The sequence below is a fragment of the Prinia subflava genome, chromosome 30 (assembly GCF_021018805.1).
Source record: "Prinia subflava isolate CZ2003 ecotype Zambia chromosome 30, Cam_Psub_1.2, whole genome shotgun sequence".
Classification (NCBI taxonomy): domain Eukaryota; kingdom Metazoa; phylum Chordata; class Aves; order Passeriformes; family Cisticolidae; genus Prinia; species Prinia subflava.
The window spans coordinates 238,589-253,373 of NC_086276.1; the positions used below are offsets into that span (position 1 = coordinate 238,589).

At 53.5% G+C, this 14,785-nt stretch overlaps 1 protein-coding gene across 1 annotated transcript; it reads left to right on the top strand.

The window, feature by feature from the left end:
* The first annotated feature begins 35 nt into the window (after window positions 1–35).
* LOC134562722 (uncharacterized) lies at window positions 36–10,239 on the top strand. Its single transcript, XM_063420248.1, has 2 exons — window positions 36–84; window positions 4,778–10,239. Exon 2 carries the CDS (start codon window positions 7,572–7,574, stop codon window positions 8,661–8,663), a length of 1,092 nt encoding a protein of 363 aa, XP_063276318.1. The 5' UTR covers window positions 36–84; window positions 4,778–7,571; the 3' UTR covers window positions 8,664–10,239.
* The last annotated feature ends 4,546 nt before the right edge of the window (window positions 10,240–14,785 follow it).

Consider the following 14,785-nt stretch of genomic DNA (forward strand, 5'->3'; position numbering starts at 1 on the left):
CCTCTTCCTCCCTCCCTCCTCCTCCTCCCCCGTTCCCCGGACCCGTCGCAGCCTACGGGAGGAGCGGGAATGGAGCCGGGTCAGGTGGGAAGGCAGAGAGGGTTGGGGGATGGCAGGAGTGGGATCACTGGGAGTGACTGGGCTGTACTGGGATCATACTGGGAGCAGCTCCTGTGTGACTGAGTTATACTGGGATCATACTGGGATGATACTGGGAGTGAGTAGGAGCAGCGCGATGGCTCCAGCGCTGGGGCTGGGGGCGCTCGTGGGGGCGGCGAGGGGGGAGTGGGACCTCCGGCAGCGGGACCCTGAACGGGACCGGGACCCCTCTACTCCCCTTATCCTGCACAGGGACCTCCCTGAATCTCCTATTTCTGGACATCAGGACCCCCTGCTCCCCTTTTCCCGGTCATCCCATGTCTCCCAGCCTCCAGACTTCCCGTGTGCTTGACCCTGGCATGCCCTGGAACGCCTTGGACCCCCATTCCTGCCTTTCCCAGCCCCCAGCCCCAGCTTTCTGCAAAACCAGAGACCTCCTGAAGTCCCTCTTCCCGAATATCCCGGGTTTCCCCAGCCTGTGACCCTCCTGTTTTGGGAAACCCTGGACTCCCCTTTCATGGGCTCAAGGCCCCCCTGGAACTCCCTTCTACCTCTCCTAGTCCTTGCCCCCCATTTCCTTGACCCTGAGATTCCCCTGACCCCCCATTCCTGCGAACTGAGACACCCTTTTACCCCTTTGCCCAGCACTGAGACCCCCCTGCACCCCCTTATCCGGCACTAACGCAACCATTTCCCAGCCACCCCCTCCTTTCCCAGTCCCCAGATCCACCCTTTTCCTTGACCCTAGGACCCCTGGGCCCCCATTCCTGCATTTCCCAGCCCCTCCTTTCCTCACCCTGAGGAGCCCTGGCACCCCCTTTGCTGGGCACAGGATTCCCTGGACACCCCATCCCACCTCTCCAAGTGCCTGCACTCCCCTTTCCTTGACTCTGAGCCCCTGAACCTCCTTCCCAGCTCTCCCAGGTCTTCAAGTCCCTCCTTTTCTTTGCCTGTTGACCCCCCTGGATCCCAAACTCTCCCATTCAGTCCCCCCAGTTCCCCCAAATCTCTGTGTCCCCCCAGTGTCCCACTGCCTGCAGTACCTGGAAGTGGCGCTGTCAGAGCCCGACCCAGGGGTCCCCCAGTCCTTGATTGTGGGCAGGACCCCTGTGAGCGCTGGGACAGCGAGCGGGGCTGGATGGAGCTGCAGAGAGTGGGGATGGCAGCGGGAGCTGAGCTGGGACACTGGGATAGGCAGAGCCGGGATATTGGGATAGGCAGAGCTGGGATACTGGGATAGTCCGAGCCGGGACATTGGGATAGCCAGAGCTGAGATATTGGGATAGGCAGAGCTGGGATATTGGAATAGGCAGAGATGGGACATTGGGATAGCCAGAGCTGGGATATTGGGATAGCCAGAGCTGGGACATTGGGATAGCCAGAGCTGGGATACTGGGATAGCCACAGCTGAGATATGGGGCTAGGCACAGCTGGGATAATGTGATAGCCAGAGCCGGGATACTGGGATAGCCAGAGCCAGGAAATTTGGATAGCCAGAGCTGGGATATATGGATAGCCAGAGCTGCGACATTGGGATAGCCAGAGCTGGGATATTGGGATAGCCAGAGCCGGGACATTGTGATACCCAGAGCTGGGACACTGGGATAGCCACAGCTGGGACACTGGGATAGCCACAGCTGGGACACTGGGATAGCCACAGCTGGGATACTGGGACAGCCAGAGCTGGGATATTGGGATAGACAGAGCTGGGATATTGGGATAGTGTTGGCTGGGGAATCAGCCAGAGTCACGACAACACTCGATATGAGTTAAAAATCTTGCTGGTTTATTCAGCTATTTGACGTACATTTATACTGTTCTAAGCATATCATGCACCTAACTCTGAACATCATTGGTTAAATCATAGTGTTTACGCGTCCTTGCAGTATACATAATTGGTTCAGAAGCTCTGTCCATGAGGCTAAATGCTGCAAATCTTCCCTAACTTATGGTCAATGCATCCTGTCCAGCATCCTGTTACAGCTATTGTTCCAAGCTTTACTTCCTCCTTATCCCATCTAAGGAATGGTTCAAGGACATTTCATCTTCTACTCATCCCTTAAGCTAAGAGCAGGATTGTGCACATGTCCCTGCTTTTCCAGCCATGCATCCACAATTCCCCCGTTTTCTTTTTGCACAATCCATGCCTGTTCTGTTACCTTCACAAACACTCTACACACACATGACAACAAATAACCAAACACATTCCAAGATAACCACTAAACACAACAATTCCTGTTTTCACTAATCCCTTCTGTTGCCTTCCGATAGAAGGCAAGGCGACCTGGGTTCCAGAAAGCAGCACAGTAACCCAGCCCCTCCTGGGTTACTTGGTCCACAGACACACTGGCATCAATATGATGGATGGTCCAAAATGGCGTTTATTCTCTTGCCTCATGGTGTTAAATAGTCAAAGGGGGCTTTACTATGTCAGAGGGGGGCGGAGGGTCCTTATCTTTCCATGACATCCGAGATCTTCCGGGCACCTGTCCTTATCTACCACACACATCTCCCCGCCCCCTCCTCACAAAAAAGAATGAGGTAGTCATAAACATAGGCATTAAGATGGGGTACAGAGTAGTAACTTAATAAGAGGAAGGGGTTTGGAAAACGTGAGTAAATTTCGCGAGGCTGATTAGACAAGCCTCGCGACTGGCAGTGTTCACAGTTTGGTTTACAGCATTTGTTGGTGGGCTACAAACAGAATGTTTGCCCGTTCTAAGCGGGTCTGAACAAATGAGACCAGCTTGTTTAGCAGGCATGGTCCCAAGGTGAGAGCAAAAAGCAACATCGCCAGTGGACCTATCAGAGTGGTAATTAGGGTGGTGAGCCATGGTGATTGATTGAACCAGGACTCGAACCAACCCTGTTGGGCTTCCCTGTCTCTCTTTCTCTGGGCCAGTCTATCTCGGAGCTCTGCCATGGAGTCTCTAACAACTCCTGTGTGATCCGCATAAAAACAGCATTCTTTCAGGGCGACACACAAGCCTCCTTGTTGCATGAACAGGAGGTCCAATCCTCGCCTGTTCTGCAAGACAACTTCTGAGAGTGAGGAAACTGATTTCTCCAGAAAGGAGATGGATTTCTCGATCCTCTGCAAGTCCTCATCGATGGTGATCTGCATCTGGGAAAGTCCTTGGTGTTGGGTCACGAGGGCCGAGACACCTGTGGCCGTGCCGGCTGCTCCCAGGCTGAGCAGCATTGCGATAGTTACACCTGTTATTATTTCTCTTTTGTGGAGCCTGCTGGGTTCCTCAAAAAGTTGGCACACCTCGTCGTCTGAGTGGTACAGTACCCTAGGAACAATTAGAACTTGGACACAAAAATCGTCAGAGTCATTGAATTTGGCGAGAGACACACAAGGACTCACCCCAGATCTCTGACAAACCCACATCCCGGATGCAGATGGGATCACCCACTTATTGATCTTTTTGTCAGGCTTGAAAACTCCGGTGCAAACATTTCCTTTCTGCTTTGCTAAGGTGGCATTGCCAAAGCATTTGCCCTGGCCCGTGACTTAGAGTGATTCCTCTGCAGGGAGTGTCCCACCTGCACTGGTGGGGGACATCGGCTGTGGAGTAACTGAAGGGGATGTTTAAAGCAACTCCTTCGTAGAAAGTAGGTTTAACATCGTAGCAAAGCCAGCAGGAATCAGTTAGGTTCGGGTTGGATTCATTCAAGGATGAAAAGGTAGCTTCTAGCATGTGAAAAATAGGGTTCGGGTCAGACACGGCTAAGTGGTCTATCTGGAGGGCATCTGCATAGCCGGTTGGGCTATTGGTGACCTTTGTGGGCAAGGCTTTGGGGTGTGTTGTGCTTTTCCCTTTCAGTGAGTCTTTAATTAAACTTCATTGGGTCCGACCACTTGGGGCGCTGGCAGCTGGAGCCCGATAATTTGCACATTCACCCACTCTTTTGACGATTGGAGGACTACTGTCCACATCCTGCCTATGGCCCAACTAGGATGATCTGGCTGCAAAACGGTCATGTTATAGTCAGTGCATGTCCGACGTACAGGGTCTCTATAATAGTTTCGATAGAACCCTGTCCTGAAGAAGGGTTTGTTACAACCGGTGGGTGCCCAAGTGAACTGTAAAAACTTATCGGGCTCCTGCAGTTCCTACCCGTATCCTGATGGTCTGGTATCCGTAACAATGGTTTCACAGCCCCAGTAACCACAGTACCCCCACCCCGGGTAGTTGCAGTACCTTTTCCCTGGGTTGGAGGCTGGGCACCAGTAGGCCATGTACATGTGCATGAGGTGTGGGGCGTGGCGGTCTACCTTTGGTCGCCCTGGAAACAGGTCGGTGATGTGGAACACAAAGGATGGGGTGCCCGGTGTGGTGATTTCTTTGAGCACCTTGTCACTTGAAAGGTGTTGCATGACCCACCTGAATGGCTGATGAGGGTAATAGTTTGGGCTGGCTTGCATTCTGGCGACAAGCCCCAAGAGCAAAATCACACAAAAACACCGTTGTTGTTTGGGTCTCACCAGTGTGGGACTCTTGAGTGCTCTCGGTTCATCACTTTCCTCTGGAACAATGGTGTGCTCATTACGGGGGCGCCCCGCAAGCATGTCCTGCAAACAGAAACTCACAGTTTTCATTAGTCTCATTCTGAAGATCAGGCTTGATTGACTTAAGTGGACACCACCTGATTTTGCCCTTTTTTTTGACAGCTGCGTACCCTCTCCCCGTGAATAACAACCTCCAGCCTCGTTCCCATTCGCCTAGCTCATTTTTAATTACAACCTGCGGGCCCTCCTCTAGACCTCAGGTGGCCCAGTGCTTTTGAACAGGGCTGTTTGTTTCATCTCCCCTGGGGAACTGGTTCAGTGCTAGCAAGGCTGTTGCCAGCAGCCATGCCTGGTCACCTGGGGGAATGGCATTGGCAAAACCCTCTGACTTTGCCAGCACTTCTATTCTGGTTTTGAGGGTTTGGTTGGCTCACTCCACTATGGCCTGACCTTTAGAATTGTATGGAATGCCCTGCACTAGAGTGATGCCCCACTTTGAGTCGAATTCTTGCACCGCTTTGGAGGTGAAATTTGAGCCATTCTCAGTTTTAATTTGCTTGGGGATACCAAGCCATGCCATAGCTGTCAGCCAGTGCTGAATTGTGGCCTTAGAGTTAGTTTTGGGATGCTGTGTGGCCACAATCACTCTACTGTAAGTGTCCACTGTCACTGCCAGCCATGCTCGGGGCTTCAGCAGTTGACATAAAGTGAAGTCCGACTGCCAGATTTCTGAGGCTTTGAGACTTCTTGGGTTGACCCCACTGGTCCACAGGGGTGACTTCTGGCAATGAGGGCAGATGGCCACTACATGTTTCGCGTCCGCTGTAGAGATCCTGCATCTTTTTGCCAGCGCTTTGGCTCTGATGTGGAGCGACTCATGCAGTTCACAAGCTTCCTGCAATGTCCACACTCCCTTCGCCGCGGCGTCCACTTTGTCGTTGCCAGTCTGGAAGAAGCCCTTGACTGGGTTGTGGCTGTTGACATGAATGACAGACACGGTGCCCTGTTGCGAGGAGGGCGCTTCTTCAAGCATTGAGGCCGCTGCAGATGTTGACACACCTGGTCCTGACATGGCCAGGCAGAGCCTTGCCACATATATAGAGTCCGTTATGATGCTGAGGTGTTCCTCTTGGAAGAGTCCGCACGCAAAGACCACAGCTGCTGCTTCCAGTTGTTGCACTGACAGTGTGGGGTCGCATGCTTTGACACAACACCATTGTTCTCCTGCCTGCCACACCGCTGCTGCCGTGGAAGTCGTGGAGGAGGCATCTGTGAAGACCGTTGGTCCTGGCAGCGGTCGGTCCATGACCTTTGGTGGCATATGTTGCCGTGAATTTTCCTGGTTTGCTGAGCGTTCATATTAAAGGAGAAATGTGCAGTTTCTCGTGCTGGTGAATTGTAAACACAGGACCATGTTTTGTAAATATTGGCAATGTTATGAATTCCTTCTCCAAGAGAAGGGGAGGTTGAATGACAGTCCCCTTAACCAATGTGGTGGGGAGGTGGGAATTCCTTCCTCCAATCCACAGGCCTCATAGGAAAAGTATAAAAGTAGGTTTTTGTAAATAAACGGGGTCTTCTGCCCTGCTGCTTTGTTGCACCCAGATCTGTGTCCCCAGTCTGTTTTCTGGCTAGGCCTCCACGGTGATAACTGGTGCCCACGTGGTCAAGTTGCAAGCTAGTGAGGCAAGAAAAAAGAAGAAAAAAAAAAAAGAAAGAAAAAAATCTGCCTTCTACAGCTGCAAAAAGAAGAAACCCACAATGTTCTCAGAGGAACGACTGATGATGGAACTGCTCCAGTCCTTTTTGTTGTCCCGTGACGCTGACCTGACCAGGAAACACGTGAGAGAGCTGTATAGCTGGGGAAAGAAACTTGGAATTTTTTATAGTGCTGAAAAAGCACTCTCAATCGACCCATGGAAAACCCTGGGGAAAAGCCTTTTCTCATCCGTTCTGAACGGAAATATGAGAGCTAGCGCTCTTTTAGGGGCATGGGCGAAAGTTTTTTTGCTTTTAAAAGAGGCTGGGGAGGACTTTGAAGTTGATTCTGGGTTTTCGACACAGAGCAGAGCTTCCCCTGCGAGCTCCATCGCTTCTGATGAGGATTGCTCTGATGCAGTGTTAGAGCCGATGCAGGAGATCCCAGCCCCCATGTCAGGGGTTGGGCGCGCCCAGCGGGGTTTTTGGAAGGTCTCCGGGGCTTTTCTGCGTTTTTTTCCCCCCGTGGCGGGGCGCAGGAGGTACCGGGGAGCCGCGGGGGCGGAGCGCGCCGTGTCGGCGCCCGCCGGGCTGAGCAGTCACCGGGCGCGGCCGCCGCCGCCGCTTCGCCGGCGCTGCGCCCCGCCCCTCGCGATCCCGGCCGCGCGCCGGGTCCCCGCCGCCGCTCGCGGGGGCTGCTGGTTCCCCCCCGCTGCTCGCGGGGGCTGCTGACCCCTCCCCGCTGCCGCCTGCCGCCACGCCCCCGGCGATGCCCGCGCCGCTGCCCGCCGGCGCCGCGGTCTCTGCCGGGCAGCCCCCCCCCCCGCGCGACCTGCGGAGGGCGGGCCACCGGCTCGACCAAGTCCCGCCCGCCCGGTCCCCGCCCCCCGCCGGCTGCTACGCCCGGGTCCTGTCTTGCTGCGCCCTGCGCAGGGCAGCCCCCCCTGCGCAGGGCAGCCCCCCCGCGCTGCTGCCTGGCGCGGCAGCGCACCCCCTCCTTTCAGAGTAGGAGGGGCCGAGTGCTGTTGCCGCAGAGCTGCCGCCGGCTCGTGTGGCCCCGCGCACCGACCCATCAGCTGGCCGGGCGGGAGCTGAAAGCTGTGGCCGATCGGCCACGCCCCCCTGCCCATCATGCCCCCCCTCAGAGAGGAGCCTGAGCGTGTCACTGTCCCCCGCCCACCCCCCCTACGGGGCCGGGTCGGCTGTGGGGGATGATAACGAGGCAAAAGCGTTTTCTGATGTGCACGCTTTTCCTGTCATGAAATCGGATGAGGTTTTTAGTCCTGCATCCCAGCCAAATCAGGCTGCTGAGCTAATGGATCTGCTGCCTCCAGATGCAGCTTTGCCCAAGCCAGTTCAGGGACCTCTGGGTTTGGTTCCACAGCATCATAGCCATGATGACCCATCATGGGCAGTCCCGTTTCCCTTATTAAGGGACGTGGCAAAAGATAATACGAGCTTCACTGAGGCAATTCAGTGGATAAGTGCAGAATTTGAGAATCTCATATTTCCTTATGAAATAACAGGCTTTGCATCAGCGTTGTTCGAACCTGATCAGATTTTTACCTTTCAGGATGTTTGGGAACTGCTAGCTGGAGAAAAGGCTGTCAAAAATAGCCACCTGCCTAGAGACGATCCCTTGTTTGGGGTCGGAGCTGAACTACTTACTGGGAGGAGCGAATATGCTTGTCCTGAGGTACAAACTGGTTTTCATCCCACTGTTCTGTATCTGTGCAGATACACAGGGATATCTGCATTGATAAAAACCAAGTTATCCTTTCCCCCAAAGCAGGACTTCTCAGATATAAAACAGGAGCCAGGTGAAACTTTTTGTAAGTTCATATCGCGTCTGATGCAATTTTTAGAGATGAGAGTCAAAGATAGTACCTTAAGAATGATACTGCTGGAGCAATTGGCAAGAAGCCATGCTAATTCTGCTTGCCAGAGGCTCCTGGAAACCATTCCAGAGACTTCTAATGTCCTGGAGATGGTCCAGACCTGTGCAGTTCTGAACACCTGTGAGTCTATGGTGATTACCCCAACGGCTGCTTCACAGCCGGCTGATATGGGGCAGAATAATGGACATGAGACACAGGCAAATATTCAGGCTAGTGGAGAACAGGAAAAGGAGGCACAGAAAGTGACTCCCTTGTTTCTCTGCACACAATGTGGGGATCCAGACCATACTGTAGAAACTTGCAAAGCAGTGGGTCATGCCGAGCCCTTGCCAAGCCTGAAAAGTCGGAGGCGAAGAAGAAGCCGAAGACATCAGGGGGACGAAACAGTTTCCCAAGCTCTAGAACAAGAGCAAAATTCTCTGGCTGGTTTACAGCCATCATCTCAAGTGTAGGAAGTGTTGATGTTGCCACACAGCTATGGTCAGTTTTCTCTGGACCTTCCAGTGGGTTTCTACGTCCACATCCTATATATCATGCAGTCTTTGAGAAAAAGTCAATTGGTCAATTAGCGTTTTCTAAGTTCTCTGTCCTCAGGTTCTTGGATCTTTGCCAAGAAGGCGGCCACTGAAAGTCTGCTGAGCTGCCTCAGGTGCATTGGACTCATCCTGTTTGATCCTGAAACCTTGTGCACCCTGTGCCACCCTAGTGCCACCCATCACAGAAGCCTCTTCAAGATCTGATTGACATGGACACGGACTGGCATCTTCTCTTTTCCTATATGGCCTCCATAGAGACTTTGGATCCTGTGGAGCTGCTGGACAAGGACTGACTGAAGCAGTGTGATGCTGAGAGCCAGTGGACTGTTAATCATGGACTCAGAGGAATTGTTTGCTACGGTTCAGTTTTATGTACGGTAGCCATTGTGACCTCTGTGGGGAAAGTGCACGTTGTTGGAGGTTGTGGTTTTGGGACAGAACTTTTGGGGTTCAGAATTTTCAATTGAGTGGTTAAATTTTTCTTGGAATGCTCCTGCCTTTTGCACAGTATATTCCCTTGTATCTTATAAAAATTTAAAAATATGAGGGTGTTGGTTAAATTATGTTAGACTATGCTCGAGATATTTTGAGCAGGTTATTGCAAGGGGTTCAGGGTGAAACCCTGGGTAGCAAAGGCAGAATCAGACCAACATGTAGCCCTCACACCGTCACCTAAATGAAGGTCGGTGAACTTTATACAGGTTTTTTTTTCTTTCTTTTTTCCTGTCATAGAATTGTTCATTTTTCTTTTTTTGTTTTCTTTTTTGTATACTTAAAAGGGTGAGATGTTGCCATGAATTTTCCTGGTTTGCTGAGCGTTCATATTAAAGGAGAAATGTGCAGTTTCTCGTGCTGGTGAATTGTAAACACAGGACCATGTTTTGTAAATATTGGCAATGTTATGAATTCCTTCTCCAAGAGAAGGGGAGGTTGAATGACAGTCCCCTTAACCAATGTGGTGGGGAGGTGGGAATTCCTTCCTCCAATCCACAGGCCTCATAGGAAAAGTATAAAAGTAGGTTTTTGTAAATAAACGGGGTCTTCTGCCCTGCTGCTTTGTTGCACCCAGATCTGTGTCCCCAGTCTGTTTTCTGGCTAGGCCTCCACGGTGATAGGCATGTCTATGTTGACAGTGGTCAGTAGCTGAGTCCAAGGTGGTCTGGAGGCGTAACAGATTTCTCCTCCGAAGCCAGTGAGGGCAAGGGCCAGGTGCTTCGACATTGAAGTTGACTCCGTGGTCAGCTGCTTGCGGAAGGGAAGGTGGATTCTTGTTGGCTCAGTTCCCAGGTGTTTCAAGGCGAGTTTCCTGCCTTTCATGATGAGGTTGGCGACGCATTCGACTCCTGGGGAAAATGCACAAGCTGGTCTTCCAAGGACCACCCATTGGATCGGCTGGGACTTCTCAGAAGGTCCTTGGGCCAGTGCTCCCACTCCTCCCTTCTGTGTAAAGGGGACGTACAGATCAAGGGGCACGCCTGGGTTCCACCTGGTGAGTGTGCCAGTAGACATCTGATGTTTGATGAAGTCGAGGGAGCTCGCTGCTTGCAGTGTCAACTCTTTGGGTTCCCAGGGGTGCTTTCCTTTCAGGAGGTCATATAAGGGGTCCATGACCTCGGGAGGGATCAGGATGATGTTGCGGAGCCACTGCAGAGATCCTATAAGTCGCTGCATGTCATGGAGCGTCTTGATGTCTCGGCGAACCTTCACCTTGGGTGGGGTCACGTAGGAGTTTGTGATCCCCACTCCCAGGAAAGTCACGCAGGGTCCTCTTTTGATCTTTGCGCTCGCGATCTCAAAGCCGTTGGCCTGGAGAGTTTCTGTGATTGTGGACACTAAGTGGTCCACTTGGCTTGCTGATGGCGCGGCGATGAGGATGTCGTCCATGTATTGAATGATGGTTGCAGCAGGGTAGGAGTGTCGGACTGGCATCAGTGCTCTGTCCATGGTGATTTGGCATACTGTAGAGCTGTCCACAAAACCCTGTGGTAGCATGCGCCATTGGAAACGGAGGCTGGGTCACTCGCTGTTTGGGAACACAACAGAAAAGGCGAACCGTTCCTGTTCCTAGGGGTGCAGGGGTATTGAAAAGAAGCAGTCTTTGATGTCCAGCACTGCGCATGGCTGCCCTTCGGGGATGGCTGAGCTCATGGGCAGCAGTGTCTGAACAGGACCCATAGGTTGGACTGTCTTGTTCACTTCCCTGAGGTCATGGACGAGGTGATAGCCTTCTCCAGACCTTTTGGGGATCACAAATACAGGGTTGTTCCACGGGCTGGTGGAGGGTTCTATGTGACCCTTTTACAGCTCATGGTCGACCAGTTCCAGCAAGGCTGCCATTTGAGGCTTTGACAGGGGCCACTGCTCAACCCATACAGGGTCTGATGACTTCCAAGTCAGTTTGATCGGCAGCGGTGGGTGTACAGCAGTGGCCCTCAGGATAAATTTTTGATCCTGACTCCTAACATAGCAAAGACGTCCCTTCCTATCAAGGGTGGGGAATTTTGCAAAATGTAGGGGTAAATTGCCACTGTCTGTTCCGGTCCCTTTTCCGTGTGAAGTGTTTTAGCCACCAACTGGGTGCTTCACGCCCGGGTTTGCCCTCCCACTCCGTTCACTGGGGGTACTTCTTTAAATTGCCAGTGCCGGGGCCAATATGCCTGTGGGATTATCGAACAGTCCGATCCCGTGTCCCCCCAAAACAGAAGCCCTATGACGTGGAGGTCCCGGCTGCCTTAAAGGCGGCACGTTCCCCAAATCATCAGGGGCTCCTTCCCTATTTTCATGGTCAGGGCCACCCAGGGGTCCTGCTCTGGGGCAACTCCTCCTGGCCCTGTGGCGCAGGCGCAGCTTGCGGCAGTGGTGGGTACAAAGGCGTCGCTGGTAGTGTTGTGAAATTCTGTAAATGTGTCGCTGTCAGGGGTGCAAAACCCCTGTGGGGGCATGGGGTATGAGGGTTCCCCGCCCCACTGGGGGTTGGCATAGATGGGCTGCTTTGCATTCGCAGCAGGAGGAGGCTGTGTGCGGCCTGCACGCCCCCTCCCTTTCCCATTTCCCTGAGGCCGGGACCTGCAGTCTTTGATGAGGTGCCCCTTCTTCCCACTGCTCCCTCTCACACGCGCTTGGAGCGGGGGCACTGAAGGGGATGGCTGTGCTGGCTGGGGACAATTCACTGCAATGTGGCCTGCTTGGCCACATTTAAGCATGCCATGGCACTGGTTAGGGTGCGGATGGCTGCTTGGATGGGTGTCAGTTGTTCCTCTTTTATGACATGTTTAATCATGTCGGCGAGGCTGGCTCCGGCCAGCAAGGAATGCAAAATGTCCTTGGTGGTGGAATTGCACTGCTACCACAGGCAATCAGCCACCACGGGGCCCCTTGCCTCTGGAGGCAGAGTAGACGAATCTACTGCTGCCTGGAGGCGATCCGCAAACTGTGTGAAGCTTTCACTCTCTGCCTGTTCTACGCTGGACCATGGGGATTGCCTGGCCACCACTCGGGATGCCGTACAAATGACCTCCCTGGCGGCCTGGGTGGTGGCCCTGACTTCCTCAGCCCGCAGGTGCACGGCTTGTTGCTGAGGGGTTATCATCTCGTCACGTTTGCCCATCAACCTGGACAAGCTGGAGCTGTGCAGTGGCTGTCCTGCCTCAGAAGCCTGAGCCAGTAAGTTTGCGCAATTATCTTTCCATTCTTGTTTGAAAACAATCATACCCGTGCCGTCAAAAACCATGCGGCCTATTTGTTTAATAGCAAAGGGGAGCAAATCATAATTGCCAAAAAGGCCATCCACGAGTGTAGAGACCATGGCTGAATTAATCCCTTTCTCTGAAACTGCTTTAACAATTGCCTGTACATCTTTAGGGTTTACCGGTGTATATGTTCTCTGCTGGTTCCCTTCTGGCCCAGTAACTCTCACAGGGAAAGCTCGCACTGTGGCCGCGGGAGCCCACTAAGCACAAGCTATCTTTATCTTTCCCCAGTCAGTGAACTGGGCTAGCTCGTATTGTGAACCCTTTTCAGAGTGGCTCAAAGCTTTATTCGTTTTCACTTTAAACCGCGTTGGCTTTTCCCTTTCCATTTCCGAGTCCCAGCCAGCTTCCGTCAGCTCTCCTGAACTGCTGGAGCTGGTGGTGTCTGACTGAGAGTCGGAAGTAGACTGCCAGCGCACTTCTGGGCTTCTTTGCCATTCTGTGCGGCTCCAGCCCCGCCCCTCCCTTCAGGGGTGGCGCAGCTCCCGCTCCCTGGGCTTGCCCTGCCTCCCGCGGGGGAGGTCTCTCCCTTAAATGGAAACATCATTGAGCGTGGCTCCCGATTGGCCATGCGCTCTCTGCTGCCCTCCCACGCATGCGCATTAGCGAAAGCCCACCGTTCTGGGCTGAGCATGTGTTCTCTGCCACTCTCCCGCGCATGTGCATTAGCGAAAGCCTCCAACTCCGGACTGAGCGCGCGCTCTCTGCCCCTCTCCCGCGCTTATGCGCCCGCGGAAACCTGCAGCTCCAGACCGAGCACGCGCTCCCCGCCGCTCTCCCGTGCGTACGTGCCCGCGGAAATCCGCGGCGCCGCTTTGAGCGTGTACTCTCTCCCTTCCTGCCACACGTACGTGTCACCAAAAGTCCACGGCTCCTGTCTGAGCATGCGATCTTCTCCCTCTTCCCCGTTTTTTTCTTGCACGTGCGCATCAGCAAACACCCGCCGCTCCGGGCTCTCCCCGCCGAGGATATCCAGGCCCCGCCCCACCCTTCGGCCAGCGCCATTTTCAAACGCGTATGGCAGGGGGTGCTACCAGTGTGTCCTCCCGAGCTGCATTTTCGGCATCTCTGGCTTCATCTGTCAGTTCCTCCCAAAAAACCCGCGCGCACTGCCGCACCTCAGGCACAGAAACGCTGGCTGGTGACAAAGAGACGGATGGGAAACCCGTGGATTTTCGGGAAGGTTCCGCGGGCGAGGAGGGACACGACAGGTTCGGCGGAAGGGTCAGGGGATTTTCCGGGGGCACCGGGGGGTTTGGGCTCGGGCTCAGGGAGCTGGGAAGCATGCCTGGCTCCCGCAAATCCCCACCCTCAGACAAATCGTGTTGAAAAGGCTGTTTGCATTTTGGCTCCTATCCCCAGCTTGGGGGTAGCTAGCACACACACGCGCGCAGCACTCCAGAACTCCTGTTCCTCAAGCGCCTTGTGTAGGGCTTGCTCGACCTTTCCCCACGCTTTGAGACTTTTGCCGCTGCCCAAGGATTTCATATCCTCAGCTAGCGCGACCGTACATCTCCCCCACACCTCCAAATGTAATATTTCTACTGGGCGTTCAATCACCCCAAGCTCTAATATTCTTGCGATAGCAAGGTGAAAATCCCTGAGCTTGCACTTAATTCCCCACTGTTTATGAATCAAACTTATGACCTTCGCCATGGCGTCCATTGGCTGGTCCGATGGCATCCATTGGCTGGTCCGATGGCGTCCTGTCTTGCCAGAGTCAGGTTTTCACCCCCGCCCTGGCCGCCGCTTCTGTCCAGGCGAAAACCCCAGTTCCCGAGGGTTTTTTCCTCCCAGGTTTCAGCACAAGAATGTTGCCTTCCAAGAGAAGGCAGGTGACCTGGGTTCCAGAAAGCAGCACGGCAACCCGGCCTCTCCCGGGTTACTCAGTCCACAGACACACTGGCATCGATACAATGGATGGTCAAAATGGCGTTTATTGCTTTACCTCGTGGGGTTAAATAGTCAAAGGGGGCTTTACTACGTCAGAGGGAGGTGGAGGGTCCTTATCTTTCCGTGACATCCGAGATCTTCTGGGCGCCTGTCCTTATCTATCACACACATGGGGGGTCTCATGGTTTTAGGGTGTCTCATGGTAGTTTTGGGATTTTGGGTTTGTTATTTGGGGTTTTGTTGGATGGTGGTTTTAGGGTTCTGATGGGGATTTTAGGGGTCCTATAGGGGTTTTGTGGGGTCTTTGTAGGGTTTGGGGTGTCTCATGGTGGTTTGGGGGTGTTGTTTGATGATGGTTTTGGGGTGTTTGATGGTAGTTTTGGGGTTTTGGGGGTG

Coding starts and splice junctions, on each gene's coding strand:
- LOC134562722 (XM_063420248.1), top strand. CDS start 7,572: ATGAAATCGGATGAGGTTTTTAGTCCTGCATCCCAGCCAAATCAGGCT.